Source organism: Haliotis rufescens, unplaced genomic scaffold, assembly GCF_023055435.1.
Source record: "Haliotis rufescens isolate VD_foot unplaced genomic scaffold, xgHalRufe1.0.p SCAF_39, whole genome shotgun sequence".
Lineage (NCBI taxonomy): Eukaryota > Metazoa > Mollusca > Gastropoda > Lepetellida > Haliotidae > Haliotis > Haliotis rufescens.
In genome coordinates, this window is record NW_025964101.1 from 450,903 (window position 1) to 472,082 (window position 21,180).

Below are 21,180 nucleotides of genomic sequence, written 5' to 3' on the forward strand. Positions count from 1 at the left end.
TTGGTCACTCTTCATTACAAGTTTGGACTGAAAGAATGGATGCTAAAAATAGCCAACCAATCAAATTGCATGACTGAATCCAGCAGCCTCACAATCAGTACTTGACAGAAACATAAATTGGAATGTCATGAAGCAGAACACTTCCCCCCACTTGGGCTAAACAAATAAGTCTTGGTTCTCAGGCACCCCCCGCATCATCATAAAGTTGGATGCAGGTTTCGTTCTTATTTCCACTTTCCCAAAAAAAATATAACCTAATACTAAAAAGAATGTGATCCAATACAGCACACAGTTACTTCCCTTTACATGCACCCTGCTTTACTGCGCTTCTCGTGTTATAGGTTGGCAGCAATAGGAGTTTGTATGCTTGTTTATGTAGGGAGGCCCTTTCCCAGGTTGATGGTACACAACTGTTTATTTTGTTACATACTGTTATGAATAAGAAAAAACAAAAACAAAACAACACTGCCTGTCCTCACAATATTTTCGAAAGTCATCGCCTGGGAACCAATTCTTATATTTTTTTAAGCCCTAATATTCATGAAAACATCTTATCCACCTAAACAGTTCATTTACTAAGTCTTCTGATTAACATCCTGAAGGCAAGCAGGTACAATGTCACAATTTTGTATACAGATCTATGCCAAGCTCTCGTTCAGCTCATGCAAGCTCATGAGCGAGAGAAAATTCTGTGCTAAGAGTGAGTTGGGTTTAATGCTGCTTATACCAGTATTCCAGTCATATCACAGTGTGTCAGCTTCATGTGGGAGGAAAGCCCGAAGTGATGCAGGTCTCAGACGTTTACCACTTGGGTGAAACCCAGGAGCACGGGTATGGTGCTGACAAACCTAGAAACATTATCGGGGCAACACAGGATTCGAACCCACAATCATAGGTTTCTGGCGCGCCCAAGGGACGCAACTCTGCACAGAGAATTGGGGTGCCTAAGCTGACTGGGCCCCCCGCGCCCCCCTGAGCTAAGACAATACAATGAAGAAGGTGACGTCACTTCACAAACAAAACAATGGTGGTGAGTAGGTCCATGGTACTTATAATAATAGTATGGAAATATAATTATTTGTTGGACACACAATGAAAAGGCATTCACGCCTTTGGTCTCCTCACTGACCTCAGGCAACATGAGATCAGAGGACTCCACCAAATGAGGAGGGGGGGTTTGTTCGGTAATATGACATTAATGATAGCAGACATATCTATCAGGAATGCATTAGTCGACGCCATGTGCCCTCAACATCTGGGAATTCTTGTGTTCTGAACGTGTGGGCCATTCAACTGCTGGAACACTGAAGAAATGCTTCAGTAACTTCAAATTTTCTAAATACATACTTCCCAACCAATCATTGAACTATTTACAAAATTATTGTCCTGTAGATGAAATTATTCCATTATCATGATATTGCTAAAAACATGTAAAATTAAAAAACTGTTGCATTTCTTTAGTGTTTCAGATTACATGTTAGCTAGTTCATTCTCCCCCTAGTAGAAAACTGTCCAAATGGCTGAGAAGTCAAGCTACTGGAATGTCAAGCCATGTAGGGATGGGCGAGTGACAGCTGATCAGCAACCATAGACAGCATCATTTACTACAGCAGACAAGAATGAAGTCATGCATTTCGCTAAAGAAAGATCTGAGGACATCCCATTACAGGTCATGTCAGAACGACCATTCATCCGACCAATCAAAGCGATCAGGAAAGTGACAGTCGGAGTGTGTTTTCTTACCATGCAACTCTGATAAAGTTAACACATGGTATTCTGAACAACAGGTACAGGCTGTACGACTGATTCCGTCAAAATCATCATCTATTTCTCGCTTCAATGGGATAAACATTTGAGTGAGTGAGTGAGGGCTTTGAACAGTATTCCAGTTATATCATGACGTGTCGGCTTAATGTGGGAGGAAATCCCAAAGTGATGCAGGTCTCAGACGTTTCCAACTTTGGTGAAACACACGAGCATGGGTATGGTGCTGACAAACCTAGAAACATAATTGGGGTGAACCCACAATCATAGGGATGCATCTCTGCACAGCAAATTGTGTCGCCTTAGACGACTGGGCCCCCCTTGCCCCCAATAAACATTTGAATGGCAGATACTTTCCATAGCTCGTGGGAAGTATTGCCATACAATCTCGGCCATCTATTAGACATTCCAGAACGTTCTTTTGTTTAGTTTTCAATTTTGAACCGAAAACGATGTCAAAATCTTGATAAAAGCACAATCTGGAATGCAAGTCGTCAGTTTGAACTGTGTCATACTGCTCGAGAAAGCAGCTTTCTGATTGGCTAATAACAACTTCTTGTTAGTCATTTAATTAGTCGGTCATAGTTCGCAAAAGGTTGTTCTGACATGACCTGTAAAGGGATGTCCTCTGATCTTTGCTTAGCAGTAGTGAGAACTAGGATCTGATTTTAATGAGATTGTGAGGAAATATACAAGAAAATTTGGATTCCCTTAACCTAAATATAACACGAAAGTCTAACAATACTTGGTGGATGTAACCATTACGCCTACTCACGTACTGATTCATGTCTTATTTCAAAACTGAATTTTTGAAAGGGTAGCAAAAGTGTTGCAATTACCTTCCACGATAACTACTGGTCTAACAAGCTATGAAATGTTAAATCTGTTTACATGATACTACGTGAGTGCATGAAGAAGCCCCTATTAACAGGTCATCTGAGTTGAACACAACTTGGCTTGAGAGCCAGGCCACAAGGAAAGTAGAGAATTTCAGATAAAAACAGTGTTATGATGCACATCGTATCATGACCCAAGTATCTTGACATGTATCAACAGGAAGGCATGTTATCACTCCCCAAACAAAATGAATCCCACCCAATAATTCCCCTAGATATTGCAACAAGATCAAGTGGTTTCTCGGTCTGCCTAAAGTTCACTACTAATAACTGGCCTCTTACTCAGCACAAGACCATGGAGGGACATACTCAAAGTGAGGACATTATTATCAAAGGACCAATGAGAATAAAGCAATCTCAACTCCCTGGGATACATTCCATAGGAATTATTATTTTACAAAAAACACAATTTACTTTGTAACATCACCCAATCCAAGATGACACAGTGACATTGGAGGACACCAAAACATCTTATTCATGATGTGCAGAGTCACATGGAATTATAACCATGGGTTTTCAAGTGGACCCCCTACCTAATGTACATCCATGTTGATAAAGGGGAGTTCATACCCTCATTCCTCTACCAAGACATATATATGTATCATTTTGCATCTTGGAAGTTACCTTGAATACACTCAAATTACTGCTCCACTTCAACGCAAGTCAATTAAGGGGAGATAACTCATGTCATGCCTTAAAGGTCTTCTTCCTTCTTGGTCACTATAACTTGAATCACATGTCCTTTTGGAACTTTTGCGTCCTCGATTCGTAGTTTATCATTGAGCAATCGCCCAGAGTAGAAGAATCGCTGTCTTACCACCTCAATCCCTTCATCTTCACAGATTCGCTTCTTGATTTTATAGACAGAGTCTGTTGTACGAACAGGCATTTTGATGTCCTTGTTTGTGTGAGAAAGGCGGAATTTGATTGGAATTTCAATCCCAGGTGAGGAATTGTCTGTGTCTTGCCCATTGTCACTCTCACTGAGTTCCTCAATCAAATTGGTCGGTGCACTCAAAACATACACAGGAAGTTGGTAACGGTTACCCAGTTCGTCGTAGCAGTCCATCAGTGTTCCTGGTAACAACAAGAGCAGGGATTTAGGGAAGGTTATAAAGTCAGGGCCCCTGGAAGGCAAATTGGCAAAAAAAAATCACAATTTTGTGACAAATCTTTTTAGGGAAAAAACAATGTCTTATTTTCTTAAACATGTTAAATTCAGGGGTATTTTAACATTGTATTTTAAGACTGTATTCAATGCAATAAATAAAACTAAAAACTAAAACCTCTTCCGCTTTATTGGTCCTCGTAATACAGGTTATCTATTCAAAGCAAAAACATCAGCTGTTCGTTATATATACCACTTAAAAGAAGTCAAAGAACATCCAATTTTTTAATATGACTACAGTTAATCATAACAGCAACTGCAGATAACACTAACAGCCCCCTTGCCATCCCCCAGTGTCACTAAGCAACCAAACAATGGACACTGATCAGCAGATCCTGGCTCTACTCTGTACAGGGAACAGCAACAGCAGATAACAGCCCCCCTCGCCATCACCCCAGTGTCACTAAACAACCAAACAATGATTAACAAGTCGACTAGTCTAAGCCATGCTCGATACAGTTCCTGATAGTTCCTGCTTGTCTTCAACACTTCTCTGGCATCACAAACTCACCATGTGGTAGTGAAATATTGGCCCCATCAACAATGGCTTGAGCCAGGGCGTGATCTCCCGTCTCCAGGGCGTAGGCAGCTGCCTTCAGGGCGTCCCAGATCTCCTTCCTGCCCTCGAACGCGGGGGCCGTGTCCCAGAATTCATCTCGTTTGCTGCGGAGCTGGCCCTCGGTCAGTTGCACGTCACTCTTCCATTTGGGCTTCTCTGCCTTCAGAGGTTGGTTCCTTCCTATTGAGACTGTCAACATAAACAAACGCTGTTACAGGTTGTTTTCTTGAAAACCTAACACTGAATCTGGTTCCCTGGACAGCATCATTTCCAGTGAAATTGTCCGTAATAACAGGATAGATTGATGAACACTGAGTACAGGTGGATCTTGACGTGAAAGCAGTGAGTGTGCACCTTACAGCAACCCCCCACAGCCACTTCTCACAGCAACCCCCCACAGCCACCCTCCCATGGCCACTTCTCACAGCCACCCCCCACGGCAACCTCCAATGTCCACCTCGCACGTCCACCTAGGTCAGTCCATTTACAACCCGTGAAGATTCCGGGGTAGAATAGGTCTTCAGCAACCGATGCTTACTGTAAAAGGCAACTATGCTTGTTGTACGAGCGACTAACGGGATCGGCTTGTCAGGTTCGCTGATTTGGTTGATGCATGTCATCGTATCCCAATTGCGTGGATCAATGCTCATGATGTCAATCACTGGATCTTATTATTATTTACCTATCAAACTGTTCGCTTAGGGAGTATGAAATACAACTTTTCATTGTCAAACTGAACGTATTATTCTCACAACAAGGTAAGCTGGTGATCAAAAGAGAAATGTTTTCATATAACATGTATAACCTCAGAATCAGCATTCTGTGATCGCAATTAATGGAAATCCAAAAAGGAATGCAAATAATCTGCGAAACAATTTGTCATGTTATTATTATACACATTACCGTGAAGTAACACTTAGGATACTAGTGACCTATAAAACTTAAAATGTATGACAGTTAAGTATACTTCACACCCACCCTGCACCCGTGGAAATTATTATAATATTCAGAAAGATGAAATAGAGTATAGTCTTTATTTGAATAAATTTAACATGAAGTAGAAGATGCATGGAACCAGTGAGCACGATACATCATACCCCAATGAAAGGTCAGATACAGTTTTATCCCAAACACAATTGGAATTCCTAATTCGAACTGGAGAAATATCTTGAACATTCACCATGTTCAGAAAGAAAATATTATTCCCTGTGATAAAATCCATGGTTACCAACTTTGTAAGACACTGTTCATCAGCCATATCACCATGACCAACTCATCACCTCATCTTATACCCACATCTCCATATTTCATGGCTTAACAAGGTTTAACAAGGCTTAACAAGGCTTACGATTGCAAGATGCATACAAGTACAAAGGCTGTTATCATGACCAGCTTGTATTTACACACCACCTACCACGGAAGCCAAGCGCTCATCGCAAGAGGATAAGGTTACACTGGTGTAATATCTACGTGAGAATGCTATGGTTGTATATTTATAGGTTGTATATTTATACTGTCCCAACCAGTTATTGAGTATCTGCAGCCATTAAGTAAACAAGCATGACCTAAATGATTATCATGTTTACATACATGATTGTGTACAGTACTGTTCGTTTCCTTGTTTTTACCATTGTTCTTTCTGGATCTTAGTTCCTGGTTGAGCGTCATTATTGGTGCATGTAAAATGTTCGTTTTTGCGAAAAATATGAAATTTGTGAAAAATGGCTAATTCTAAAAATGCTTTAAAACAATTCATATCGGTGAAACAAGTTAAAGGTCCCAAGAGACGAAATTCCAAAAGCAAAGATTTTTCTGATTATGATGTAATTTTGCAAAAATTCATTCATTATTAGCTTTTTAATTGTTTTCTACAAATAGTTTTGCCACACATTCTTCAGATGCCATGCTTTTCATGTGTGACAAATACGCCCCTCCCTGCTATTGTCCCCGGTCATCTGGGGGTCAAAAGGGTGAGAAGGGTAACCATGTGACTGCGAATCCGAGCATCTTACAGTACACATGGTAGACCTGGCCATAGCGTCACTGGTTTCTGTATTGGTTTTCAAAAACTAATGTTGACAAAGTTTTACAATAACTGCCCAGGTTAACCTTACTTCCCTGCCTGTCAGGAAACATGCTGAATCTGACTGCATGATCATGATAATACTTAGAAAGAGACTAAATTATCATGTGACATAAGATAGCTACACGACAAATTGCAAAGTGTGGTTTATTTCACGATAAAACATTGTTCTAGCCAGGGGTCTGGAAACAGTCATATGCGCCGGACATGTCTGATTGGGAATCTCAAATGTCAGGTTTAAGATATTGCTTACCGGACATTTAAATTTTTCTGTCCGGACATTTTAAAAAACAAACGGGGTCCAAATAATTGATGAGCGTTATCGTATCTCTTCAGCCAATTCAGGTGAATAAACAGGTATAACAAACTTGGTCAATCAAAGCATGAAATTTGATATAAAACATCACTAGACATGATGATTTACCATTTAAAATGTATCCTGCTCTCCAAGGCATTGTTTTATATGCAGAGATTAAGATTACCGTGTGTGTTTTCTCGTAAACTAAGCTGGAAATAGCAATCAGCTGTGCACACGTTTCCTCCCAATCTACCGGTGATTCAGTTAAAACGTACCCATTGATACAACTTCAAAGAACTTTGATGCAATGGTCGGAAGAAATTGTATGTGAAATTAATATTTTATCAGGAATAGCATGAACTTCTAGCATGACGTCACTTCTGGAGATTCGATCATGGGCTCGCAACTTGGTGACAGAAATTGGATCAAATTACTTTTGAGAGGGATGTGTCTAGTGAGTTGTTCCCCTTAGATGTAGCTGGGCAACGCAGTTAAACGTGATGCCCGAACAATCGCACCCAAAAGTGGGAGAGATGTTACAAGCAGTATTGGGAGAAAAGGTACAGATTATAGACATGAAAGTTGTGGGAATATGCGGGAAAGACCAAATTTAAACCCCCTGTTCATAATTTGGACTTGTCCGACATAGCCGCAGTCGGATTCTATTCACATGATTCAGGGAGTCATTATTATTTAATTATGGGTAAATATTTTTACTAACTACTACTTTTTACTATCATCATTAAAGTGGTTGTACATAATGTTGATATCTCATTTATAAGATTTTGTTGTGTTTGTTTCTTGTTTAACGCCGCACTCAGCAATATTCCAGCTATATGACGGCGGTCTGTAAATAATTGAGTCTGAACCAGATAATCTAGTGATTGACAGTAGCATCGATCCACGAAATTGGGATATGATGACATGCATCAACCAAGTCAGTGAGCCTGACCACCTGATCCCGTTCATCGCCTCTTACAACAAGCATAGTTGCCGTTTACAGCAAGCATGAGTTACTTTTGACCTATTCTACCCTGGATCTTCACAGGTCTCTCATATAAGAAATAAACGACGAGTGGGAGTTGTTTATCATACAATAAAACACTGCAGGGAGAATAAACCATAAATAACACAAACTGGTTCACAGATAGCAAACTTCTTGTCATTTGCTTGTCAGGCAAGCCATATGGAAACATCTCACGCAAAGTAAATATTTACATATGTACATGATATGTATTGCAATACGTAGCAATATGTAGGGTTCACGTATCATGGCTCACATATGCATACAGTGGTCTACATATGAAACATGTTGCAATGTGAAGTCATGTGAGGCCACTGATTTGAAAAGCAAAATATGAAAGAAAAGACGTGACAGAAGCATACCATCTGCCACAGCATATTGAATATCAGTGTTAGAAATTGGCACAAGTCCTGTAGTCCTTGCCAAACTGCCCAATAGTAAGGTATCATAATAGTAGAAATCTGCCCTTTGTAAGGGTTTTGCTACATGTTATAATTATAAGGAATAGTGGACTAAAACTGTTTCTATCGCTGAAGACATTATTATGATCGTGTCTGTCACATAGCATGCATTTGATTGTTGATCACGTTGATATTGTAACTTGTAATATACATCCAGGTCCACCAGATCAGCCTAGGGTGTACAGTGTCTGACATTCTCCTATACAAGTTGGTTACAGCCAGACTATTGACTAATTGGAAGGAGAGTCATGCTTCACTTACCTCATTAAACATAACCATCATATCTACACTTAAACATATAATGCATAACAATCACTTTATGATTTTCAAAAATAGTCGAAGCGTGACGCCATCCCTTGCTACCTTTCACAACATTCACAGTCCGCAAGGGCACAAATAGAGGCCAACGATTAAAATGTCATATCACATCAGCGAAATTTCAGCCATATTGGAAACATTGTCACAGTACATGCAATAGACAGGTGAAAATGATTAAAATTTTGAAGATTTCCAAAGATTTATGCAACATAACCTGAAACATTTACTGCCCCAAAGAGAGACAGCACCTAGGACACCCTAAAGAGCCTGAAATTCCACTAGCCCTCAGGGTACCATGTTTGTTTGTTTAACGCCATACTCAGCAATATTCCAGCTATATGACGGCGGTCTGTAAATAATTGAATCTGGACCAGACAATCCAGCGAACGACATCATGAGCAACGATCTACGCAACTGAGATACGATGACATGCATCAACCAAGTCAGCAAGTCTGACCACTCGATCCCGTTGGTCGCCTCTTACACATGTTACAACAAGCATAGGTTGCTGAAGACCAGATCTAACCCGGAATCTTCACGGGACCTCAGGATACCACGGGTTACACAAGCAGGCAAGCAGATTTGTGCCAATTGCATCCCTGAGTAATTATTGGTATAGACAGTATACATCAACATTATGACCAGTGACTTAAATCAGACTGATTGTCACCATGTTTATCATCTAATGCTTGTCTGAATGAAGCACGAGGTAGCCCCAAAACATCATTACAAACAAGGAAGTGGATATCCATCAAAGTTTCATGTCTACATGTACTTATGTCTGGTATCAACAATGAGAATATGATATGAGAAAAAACTAGGGCTGGCTAAAAAGATGTAGCATTGGAATTATTGTTGATGGGAAGAAATATCAACAATTATCAATATGAAAATTGTGTCATCGATAACATTCTCACATGAATTATTGTGATGAAATAAAGTTTAGATTTACCAAAACAGACTTGTTATTGTCAATCATGTCAATTGCCGAACAAGGAAAGCAGCTGTTTCTGTTATATCTTAAATGTCCACAAAGTAATCCATGCATAAATGTGCCACCACTCACCAGTGGGGTGAAACAAGTTGTTTTCGTTCAGACTTTTTTGTTGTGTATTTGCTCAAAGTTACTTCTCCGATACTTATCAATAATTGATTGATATTTAGTAAACGATTGTCAATCTCTATGATCTTTATGGATAGCCAGCCCTAGTAAAAACAAACTTAATGAGGATAAAAATGTTAAACCAATACAAGCATGTAAGCATGTAAGCTGTAATACATGGGGCAGAGGAGGAATGCTCCTGCAAGCTCTCACCACACACTATTTCCTCTAATAGTGGGTATTTCTTCTGACAATAACCCTGTTTGACATGTTTAATTGGACCAGATGATGATCCACCGTACATTGGAACCTGGGCAAAGTTGGTATGTTTTAAAGACTGACATCCATTTCTTTACCCAATGTAATCAATGAAAGAGCTATTCACAACAAGGTTTCAATATGGGGATCATTCAGTTACTGGTTTACTTGGCACTGCATGCTTTAGCATGATTAGAGGTCCTGCCTCTATTTTATTTTGACACAGTATCTACATCAGATTTCTGGCTAATATATGAGGAAATATGGTATCCCCAGTGTCAGCTGTAGTCAGCAGTGTCAAATTAGGTATGTAAGTAAAGGGCTTCTTGTCATTACCCTAATTCTAAAACAAGATAGACTGCAGGTTTTTAGAGGATGCTGAAATGTGCACACAAAAATGTGTGTCCAGTATGCACAAATGTATAGAATGGACGCAGACAAAAACCAAAATACTGCATCCCGAAGGACTCACAATAATATTCATTGTACCAATTTTTGTCAAGATATATAAAGGTCCTGTTTTAAAAGTAATTATCTTATCTTACAGTACAATACACTACACCATTTCATTATTAAACAGGACCCTCATATTTCATAGTTTTGTAGGCCCACTTAAAACCAAAAGACAGGAATATGGTACCAGACCAGGTCACCACAACCTTGTATCTCTGCCTCATGTAATGGGCATCATAGAAATTAAGTAGTATTCACAAGTTATAACCACTTATATTGACATCACCAAAAACATGCACAACAAAATAACAGTTATAATGATCATGATGCTATAGAAAATAGATTTCCATCAGTTTTGAAATGATAGGCAGCACTATATCATTTTCATCATCATGATAATGACTGCTTATGAAGCGGTGGAATGGAATCTGTAAAGCTGCAATAACTCCAAATTTCAACAATTTCTTGGTGTATAGATCATTAAAATTGTTCATATGTAAAAATAAATACAGACTGCAATGCAAAGTCTTCTCATGAAATTGATCACCAAACAGTTTGTTTAGGATAACACCCACTGGAAAGTTAGGAATCTAATTAGCATTAAATTTCAAGTTAAACATGGAGAAGGATTGGGTGGACATCAGGCAGCAGCCGCAGAGCAGGGACAGGACAGGGCGAGAAGCGATGACAATCACGCAGACCCTGCAGACGGTGAGCTTCGGCAGTGTATCCGCACCCGGATGTTCAAGATCAGCTGTTGAGTTAGTGTATTGGTGTGGAAAAAGCAAATTTCCTCGTCTCACTCCCAAGATAAACAAATCAACACCTACCATGTTGTACCATACCTGTCACATCCGATGACTCCCTAGAAGGTGGGCCATTGTCTCGGTTTGCCCCTATACACCCTCCCATGACAACTGGGGGAGGGGAATAAGCCTCTGGCAGATATTTTGGGGGATTCCCTGAAGATTACAATGGACTTTTGATCACCTTCCTTCTCTCTCGGCCGTGACGTCACACAAACAAGGTGCTTGCTTGTCAAAGACACGTTTGATTGGTCGAAAATATTTATGGGGATCCAGATTGGAACGAACTTGAAAACTATTCCTTACATATTCACATATGTTATGTTTGTATGTAGTTATATGATTTTGAAAATTTATTATTACGATTTAGAACTTGTATTTGTTTACTGCCGTATTGAAAGATGGCGGCGCCCATGTGGAGCATATCTGTTCAAAATTTTGTTCGTGGAAACGATGACTCTGCGGCGTCAGACATCAGTCAGTGTGCGTACCATTGTCCGTTTTTTAACGAGGGCCCAGGAGCGCCTGTGGAACCTATATGGATTGTGTAATAAAATTGTGTGTCCGTTGTCGGCACGGGTACTAGATCTACAAAGAATCTATGTTGTTTACTGTCTTCTGTAGAAATGTACCCAAGCCAAAATCGGCACTTTAAACAGTATGGAATGGATTTTGGTATAGAGTTTGGATTGGAATACTGGATGGAATTAGGAATGAACCAAAAAATGGAATATCCTCATCTCACACTGAAAACAAACCCATTGATGGGCAACAATGCAGTTTACCGGGCACAGCCCGAGCTCTACCATCCGCTCAATTACCGCGCTATAGTGCCAGCGCTGTCTCGTTATACGGTTACCGTGCCTCACGCTCTGGTGACTCTCGCTTCACGATCCAACACCCGTTTTCGGTCTTAGGGAAACTTACACATGTTTACAATCCAACACCCCTTTTCGGTCTTAGGGAAACTTACACATCTTTACGATCAATCACCCGTTCTCGGTCTTAGGGAAACTTACACGTCTTTACGATCCAACACCCGTTTTTCGGTCTTAGGGAAACTTACACGTCTTTACGATCCAACACCCGTTTTCGGTCATTAGGGTTAGCCTGCTTTGGGCAAGGGTTAGACATAAATTCTTACCTTTTCAAGCGTTAATCCAGTTAATCCCATTGGTCGGTCATGTTGACAAAAACAATTGCGGGTGTGGTTTCAAGAAAAGATGAATGGGAGCGCGGACCGTGACGTCACACGCATGCGCAATTCACTGTTTACTGATTACGTGTGCATGTCAATGGGGATTCTAATGACCCGTTAAACGAGCACTGATTACATGTGATAGCGCCTGTGGTCCAGTGGTAGAGTGTCGGCTAATTAATGCATTAATTAGCAGAACCGGTGAGCCGGCGAGGCGCGTTCGAGCCCCCACAGCGCTAATTGGATCTGAAAAAGTGTGCCCGGTAAAGTGCACTACTCCCCATTGATGTACGTACCCTTATTGACACAACAACGTGAATTACATTGACAGTACAAGTAAAAAACTCGTCCCATTGCCCTAGAGACTTGTGCAAGTCTCAGTAACATTTGTGATATTGGATATACATTATAGATTGCTCTTTTGGGGATGAAGATGATAAACATGATGAATATAAATATATAACAGAATATATATTTTGTTGTTCACATGGTGTTCTGTTGTGCTTCATTAGATTACCGTAAGTCATAGATTACTGTGTTGAATAAACTGTTTCCTCGTCTAGGTATGTCTCCTCTCATTCAGCACTGGTGTGGACAATGGCTGATGAGAGAAGCTCACACCCAAGTCCCTCAGTTTATCTGCCAAATATCAGTGACATCTGTTGATAAACTGTCTTAGCTTGTTAGACTGGAGACTTGTTTGTAAACAGGGTATGCTCCATTTATCTCATTCCAAATTCCAATGCAGTATTCCAACCCAAAATCCATTCCATACTTTACACTCTGCTGCCTTTATCAGAATACAGAAAGGTACCCGGTACCCCAAACAGGGGACAAGTCCATATTCTCCAAGAAAACAAAAAACGGTTCACGTTATAATTCTGGTTCATCTGATTACGAGTGCATGCTGGATAATGCAGTGCATTAATATTAGTGTATTAGTGTAAGAATATTAGTGTAGCCTACGTTCATCACCATGATCACTGTGTCGCCTCGTTTCTTACTTAGTACCCATTAGGGCTGCAACGAATACACTATGAGGCAAGTATGATACGTATCACAGATATAAATACATAGTGTTTATTCCTAATACAGGATATTTACCATCCCCAAACACACAAGCGTGATAACCTCTTTATCATATAATGTCATTCTTTAATTCTGTGCTTGAAAATCGCTTTCCCTCTCTCACAAACATTACCTAAACATTACGTGTTTTCCTGGAATGCGTGCATTAATATTTATTACGTCACAGGGTAAGTGATGTGTCAGTCGGACAGTGATAGTAGCCAATATAGTTCAAACTGAAAGCTGTTTCTTATACAGTGGCGAAGCAACATACAACATGTATATGCAAAACAACAATTGTTTTTACTTGCTGAGCGGCAATCCATCAGTCAGTCCACTAGAGTAACTGCCCTTTGTGAAAGGGAAGCTACTCTAACCCTAGTCTATGCGATGTCATGGCCACGTTCAGACGTTGTTGACAGCCGGCCTGTCCTGTCAAAATCTTGGTGCAATCAGATGTACACACAGCGACAAAACAAAACAAGGTAACAATTCAAACATATTTCGGCCAAATCCAACTATTTTAATTTGTGGAAAAGGTTTCAAGCCGCTGAGGTCTACAAGCACAGATATGGCTACTGATCCCGCTTGGCTAGCCCTAGTGCCCTAGCAAAATTGTTTCGAAATTTATATCTCCAAAGTTGCCAAAACTTATAAAATGCCTTAGCGACGTCACAGTTAGACACTGATTTTCAGTATATTAGACTGTTCTTTTGATAATGATAGCAATTACCTCTGTAGTTTATCCAGATTCCTGAAGGTTAATTCTTACTCGATTGCCAAATGACAAGGGCGACGCCATGTTTGTTTATGAACACTGAAAGTAGTCCCTACTTGACCTTTGATATTTGCATCTCTATCCGCATATGACCCCAACAGATATCGTTTTTATCCGTTGGCTTTATCCTGCTGAGAAACCTACACATTATATATATGATAAAAATATTTATTCACGAAAACAATAACAAGTTACTTCTCTCGGTAATCAGCCAGTATTGTCTTTGCTTTTGGGGAAAAACATTGTGTCAGCGTAAAACTTGAGTTTATTTAAAATGTATGTAAATGTACATCATGTTATTGCTCAGGTTGAAACAAGCAACACATTGCAGCAATGCTGCTTGTACTATAGCCTCATGATTTGATTGACAGTACCATTAGGGGCCTTGACAATCTGTACCATTAGGGGCCTTTACAATCTGTACCATTAGGGGCCTTTACAATCTGTACCATTAGGGGCCTTTACAATCTGTACCATTAGGGGCCTTGACAATCTGTACCATTAGGGGCCTTTACAATCTGTACCATTAGGGGCCTTTACAATCTGTACCATTAGGGGCCTTGACAATCTGTACCATTAGGGGCCTTGACAATCTGTACCATTATGGGCCTTTACAATCTGTACCATTAGGGGCCTTTACAATCTGTACCATTAGGGGCCTTGACAATCTGTACCATTAGGGGCCTTGACAATCTGTACCATTAGGGGCCTTGACAATCTGTACCATTAGGGGCCTTGACAATCTGTACCATTAGGAGCCTTGACAATCTGTACCATTAGGGGCCTTTACAATCTGTACCATTAGGGGCCTTTACAATCTGTACCATTAGGGGCCTTTACAATCTGTACCATTAGGGGCCTTGACAATCTGTACCATTAGGGGCCTTTACAATCTGTACCATTAGGGGCCTTGACATTCTGTACCACAAGGGGCCTTGACAATCTGTACCATTAGGGGCCTTTACAATCTGTACCATTAGGGGCCTTGACATTCTGTACCACAAGGGGCCTTGACAATCTGTACCATTAGGGGCCTTTACAATCTGTACCATTAGGGGCCTTGACAATCTGTACCACTAGGGGCCTTGACAATCCGACACAAGCTACACTACTGCATGGCTTGTATATATTCCATTTTTCATATCACGCTTTGATAAATAACTGACAAGTTCATTAAAAAAAACACTCTTTACAAAATATTGAACATTTTCGATTCTAGTGGCCACGAAGAACAAATTCAATTCATGAAGGGATACGGTTCGATTCAATGAATACACGACTGAATCATAACAGCCCTAGTACCCATGCCGACAATGATCTCGTCAGCCAAGCAAATATACTTGAAAAAACTTTCATTCTCTCATGATCAGGGTAAAAAAATCTTCTTCTCCCAACTGAAAGTTAGAATTCAAGCTTTAAAGTTGTAATTTATACTTAATCATGTTCAACATGTGTTTTACAAATGCAGACACTTACACCATGCGTCACATGAATATTATTTAATTATGGGACACTATCGTTTGACTATGTGCCATAGATTTGTGCAACCTTAGGCTGAATCAGCTTCCATTCAGTTATGATAAACTGTAAAAAAGTTCTCGCATGGCATTGAAAAAGCAATCAAGCAAAATGCAACCAAACAACTTTGGACATTGTTCCCATGGAAAGTTATGAAATAGTGGCTGGACAAACAGAGTTGTCATGCATTCAGAACACCCCAGAGATGAGGACAAAAATGTATTCGAGTATTTTTGTTATTTCTTCTCTTATTGGTAATAGGGGCTGCTTCACGCCAACTGAAACCCTTAAACAGTTGCTGTGGAGGGATGGGGATCTGACTCTGTATGTGCAACCCTCCATTTTCAAAGTGAGCACATATATTGATCAGTATAGCGCTTTCTTCCTTGTTTACTTGCAGTACTGTTGAAGAATGAAGCCAAGCTACTGGAGATTGTGGAGGGATTAGGGTAAGCATCAGTCAACACAGCCAAGTCAGCACAGTTTTGTCATGATTAGTTAGTTGTGACTGTATGTGATATTTATAATATAATTATTAATGGGGCATGGGTGGCCCAGTCACCTTCGGCGCCACAATTCACTGTGCAGAGTCTGTAAACTTTAAACATCCTGCATCACTTCATGCTTTCCGTCCACATCAAGTTGACATGCTGTAATAATACTGAAATACAGTTCAAAGTAACAGGGGTTTACCTTGACTCATGAAAGTAGGGATCAAGGGGATCCCAATAATTAATTTTAAAGGTCCTTGCATGCGATATGGGGATCCAGTGAGGAAGTGAAATTGCATAGTGTATTGTACAGCTAGATGATTACTTCAGAGCCTGGAATGAATCAGTGATCATGTAGACAGTGGTCATGATTGATGGATGAAATGACAGACACCGATAACTGCTCTTGATGCACTGGAGGTACAATGAATATCATTGTGCGTCCTTCAGGATGCAGTATATATTTTCTCTGCATCCATTCTCCACATTTCTGCGAAATGGACGCACATTTGTGCTTTACATAAAGCTCTAGAGTAACATTAAACAAGACTCACTATAAGTAGTGAGCGAGTATAGTTTTAGCTACATGCCAGCAATATGATAACAAGGAACACTAGGAACTGGCTTAAAAATTTACCAAGATTACACAATAGTCTGACCAGGAGAAGATCTGCCTGTTTTACTCAGTGTTTTTTTGTTCAAACAGAATGTCTGTAAAAACAAGAAATAAGATTTGTAAGATGTGAAAGTCCATGTTGATACGATTGCAGGAAGTACCTTACTGACCCTGACACCAGCGTACGTTGTCGAGGAACAAGGCTGTTGGCAGACATCTTACACCATCTCACCCCAGACTTCCTACAGGATAAAGAAGGTAAATAATTGTTTCCCTGATACAGAGACTGGCAGTCATAGTCTTTCCCTTCTTTTTCTAATTCCTGTTTTGAATTTGTTTTTTTCCCGAGGAATCACCTTCTTTAGCACCTTGATTCGCACACGTCTTTTTTTAACAAAAGTGGGGTAGCCGAGTGGTCAAAGCATTTGCTCATCACACCGAAGATCCGGGTTCAATTTCCCATAAGGGGACAATGTGTGAAGCCTATTTCTGGTGTCCCCCGCCGTGATATTGTTGGAATATTGCTGAAAGCGGTGTAAAACCATTCTCACTCAAACTCCCTTGATCCTGCTGCCAATTGGCTGGTGCTCCTAAACGACCAGATATATAAAAATATCCACAAACAATATGACAGCATGGCTCTGTCATGTTTATTTTTTTGCATTTGGAACTCCCTGATTATATTCCATTTCAAGAAATAGAAATCAAATATGCTGCAGAAAAGGCTCTTCTGAACTCAAACAGAAAATATAGGACCCATGACATTGATTGGCTGATTAGAAAGATCAATGACGTGACCTCATACGGTGGTTTGTCCGATCTTGAATCATACAGGTATCTTTGAGAAACGGATCTGATTGTAATGAGATTGTAGAGGTAAGTAAATCAAGCAATCCCCCAAATCAAAACTGATGCTGTGATATATTAGATATACTGTTTAAGGCATCATTAAACCCCAGTTGCTTGCTGAATTCCTGTCACACTTTATTGTTCAGTGTCAATGTTTTAGTAATTTAGTGTAATTTCCATAGTACAAGTATAATTTTTTCAGAGATCGAGCGGTAGTCAACAAACTTCCAACATCAATCAAACCAAAACCTTTTCCATAATAGTTACAAGCCAATTATATAGCCCTTCTTTGTGGCTGTTTTCTGTTAAAAAAAAATCCATAAAATCAAAGGAAAATGATTGTTTTTTGTAGTGGGTGATTATACCATGTATACAGATTACTCATAGGTTGGTCACACTGCCGTGAAGATCCAGGTTAGAATATGTTTTCAGCAACCCATGCTTGCCATAAAAGTCGACTATACTGGTGTAAAAGGTGACTAAAGGGATCGGGTTGTCAGGCTTGCTGACTTGGTTGATGCATGTTACCGTATCCCAATTGCGTGGATCGATGCTGATGATGTCAATAACTGGTTTGTCTGGTCAAGACTTAATTTTTTACAGTCCGCTGTCATGTAGTTGGAATATTGCTGAGTGTGGTGGTAAACAACAAACAATACAGATTGGTTTAGAAGTTGATCGGGGGGGCACTTATTGGAGCAGGGCACTTATTACAGTGAATTCGGTATCTGTATTTCAGTGGAGTTGCTGGCTGCGTATCTGTGTGAGAAGCTGACTGATCATCACTCCATCCAACCATGTGCTCTCAACGGCCTTCTTGCCCTGGTGAGTGAAAGCAGCACACCAGTAACCCTGGCAACAACTTCAGGGTTCCACCAAACGCTGGTCCATTTGACAAATGCCAGGAATACTAATGTAAAGTCAAGATGATCCAAATGGCTGGTGACAAAATATCATTTTACTTTGTTTAAAAGAGGCAGATTGAAAGTTCAGAAATTTGTGTAATATTTTAAGCCTTACTACTACTACTACTACTACTACTACTACTACTACTACTTATGATGCCACTACTACTACCTTTACCACTACCACAACCACTACCACTACCACTACTACTACTACTAATGCTACTACTACTACCACTACTACGACCACTACTACCACTACTACTACTACTACTACTACCACCACCACTGCCACTACCACTACCACTACTACTACTACTACTACCACTACTACGACCACTACTACTACTACCACTACTACTACCACTACTACTACTACTACTTATGATGCCACTACTACTACCTTTACCACTACCACAACCACTACCACTACCACTACTACTACTACTAATGCTACTACTACTACCACTACTACGACCACCACTACTACTACCACTACTACTACTACTACTACTACCACCACCACTGCCACTACCACTACCACCACTACTACTACTACTACTACCACTACTACGACCACTACTACTACTAACACTACTACTACTACTACTACTACCACTACTACGACCACTACTACTACTAACACTACTACTACTACTACTACTACCACCACCACAACCACTACCACTACTACTAATGCTACTACTACTACTACTACTACTACCACCACCACAACCACTACCACTACTACTAATGCTACTTCTACTACCACTACTATGACCACTACTACTACTACTACTACCACTCCCACTACCACCACCACAACCACTACTACTACTACTAATGCTGCCACTACTACTACATTTACCACTACCACTACCACTACCACTACTACTACTACTACTACTACTACTAATGCTACTTCTGCTACTAACAATAATCATAATGGTAAGTGAAGGTGATTGTTTCTTGAACTAACCTCATGTTATATGCCAAATAAGACTTTGTTCATGAATGTTTCATAATGTTTACCGTTAGGATGGTGTATCTCTGCATCTTGTTCACATCAGTTATTTCGTCTTCAGAGCAAGTGTAGTGAACCACCAGATGGCGTGGCAGAGAAAATATGTCGACAGATTTTCAAAGAAGTCCAGAATCAAACTCTGGCGCAGGAAGATCGGCGATCTTTGTACATCCTCCTGTCCAACATGCTGTACAAGAAGCTGCCAGGTAGTGTACTGGGGCTGGTGTTGTCTGACTGCCAGGTAGTGTACTGGGGCTAGTGTTGTCTGACTGCCAGGTAGTGTACTGGGGCTGGTGTTGTCACACTGCCAGGTAGTGTACTGAGGCTGGTGTTGTCTCCCTGCCAGGTAGTGTACTGGGGCTGGTGTTGTCTCCCTGCCAGGTAGTGTACTGGGGCTGGTGTCTCACTGCCAGGTAGTGTATTAGGGCTGGTGTTGTCTCCCTGCCAGGTAGTGTACTGGGGCTGGTGTCTCCCTGCCAGGTAGTGTACTGGGGCTGGTGTTGTCTCCCTGCCAGGTAGTGTACAGGGGCTGGTGTTGTCTCACTGCCAGGTAGTGTACTGAGGCTGGTGTTGTCTCACTGCCAGGTAGTGTACTGAGGCTGGTGTTGTCTCACTGCCAGGTAGTGTACTGGGGCTGGTGTCTCACTGCCAGGTAGTGTACTGGGGCTGGTGTTGTCTCCCTGCCAGGTAGTGTACTGGGGCTTGTGTTGTCTCACTGCCAGGTAGTGTACTGGGGCTGGTGTTGTCTCACTGACAGGTAGTGTACTGGGGCTGGTGTTGTCTCCCTGCCAGGTAGTGTACTGGGGCTGGTGTTGTCTCCCTGCCAGGTAGTGTACAGGGGCTGGTGTTGTCTCCCTGCCAGGTAGTGTACTGGGGCTGGTGTTGTCTCCCTGCCAGGTAGTGTACTGGGGCTGGTGTTGTCTCCCTGCCAGGTAGTGTACTGGGGCTGGTGTTGTCTCCCTGCCAGGTAGTGTACTGGGGATGGTGTTGTCTCCCTGCCAGGTAGTGTACTGGGGCTTGTGTTGTCTCCCTGCCAGGTAGTGTACAGGGGCTGGTGTTGTCTCCCTGCCAGGTAGTGTACTGGGGCTGGTGTTGTCTCACTGCCAGGTAGTGTACTAGGGCTGGTGTTGTCTCACTGCCAGGTAGTGTACTGGGGCTGGTGTTGTCTCACTGCCAGGTAGTATACTGGGGCTGGTGTTGTCACACTGCCAGGTAGTGTATTAGGGCTGGTGTTGTCTCACTGCCAGGTAGTATACTGGGGCTGGTGTTGTCTCACTGCCAGGTAGTGTATTAGGGCTGGTGTTGTCTCACTGCCAGGTAGTGTACTGGGGCTGGTGTTGTCTCCCTGCCAGGTAGTGTACTGGGGCTGGTGTTGTCTCACTGCCAGGTAGTGTATTAGGGCTGGTGTTGTCTCACTGCCAGGTAGTGTACTGGGGCTGGTGTTGTCTCACTGCCAGGTAGTGTACTAGGGCTGGTGTTGTCTCACTGCCAGGTAGTGTACTGGGGCTGGTGTCTCCCTGCCAGGTAGTGTACTGGGGCTGGT

The 21,180-nt window shown here is 41.2% G+C and overlaps 2 protein-coding genes across 3 annotated transcripts in view; one reads left to right on the plus strand and one right to left on the minus strand.

Annotated features, from left to right (window-relative positions):
* Positions 1 to 1,984: 1,984 nt before the first annotated feature.
* On the minus strand, positions 1,985 to 11,402 carry LOC124124156 (ubiquitin domain-containing protein 2-like). 2 transcript variants are annotated; one of them, XM_046487246.2, is made up of 3 exons: positions 11,230 to 11,402; positions 4,340 to 4,576; positions 1,985 to 3,737 (listed from the first exon to the last, which is right to left on the minus strand). In XM_046487246.2, the coding sequence occupies exons 1-3, from the start codon at positions 11,294 to 11,296 to the stop codon at positions 3,355 to 3,357; spliced, it is 687 nt and encodes a 228-aa protein (XP_046343202.1). In that variant the 5' UTR covers positions 11,297 to 11,402; the 3' UTR covers positions 1,985 to 3,354. The 2 variants fall into 2 exon arrangements, with proteins under 2 accessions (XP_046343202.1, XP_046343201.1); XM_046487245.2 differs by having other exon boundaries at positions 11,215 to 11,402.
* A 173-nt stretch (positions 11,403 to 11,575) lies between these two features.
* LOC124124155 (MMS19 nucleotide excision repair protein homolog) overlaps positions 11,576 to 21,180 on the plus strand; it is a 53,893-nt gene continuing 44,288 nt past the window's right edge. Inside the window, exons 1-5 of the mRNA XM_048381475.1 lie at positions 11,576 to 11,673; positions 16,153 to 16,201; positions 17,014 to 17,117; positions 18,448 to 18,533; positions 19,699 to 19,843. Coding sequence (XP_048237432.1) covers positions 11,592 to 11,673; positions 16,153 to 16,201; positions 17,014 to 17,117; positions 18,448 to 18,533; positions 19,699 to 19,843 — 466 coding nt within the window. The 5' untranslated portion in view covers positions 11,576 to 11,591. The remainder of the gene's footprint in view (positions 11,674 to 16,152; positions 16,202 to 17,013; positions 17,118 to 18,447; positions 18,534 to 19,698; positions 19,844 to 21,180) is intronic.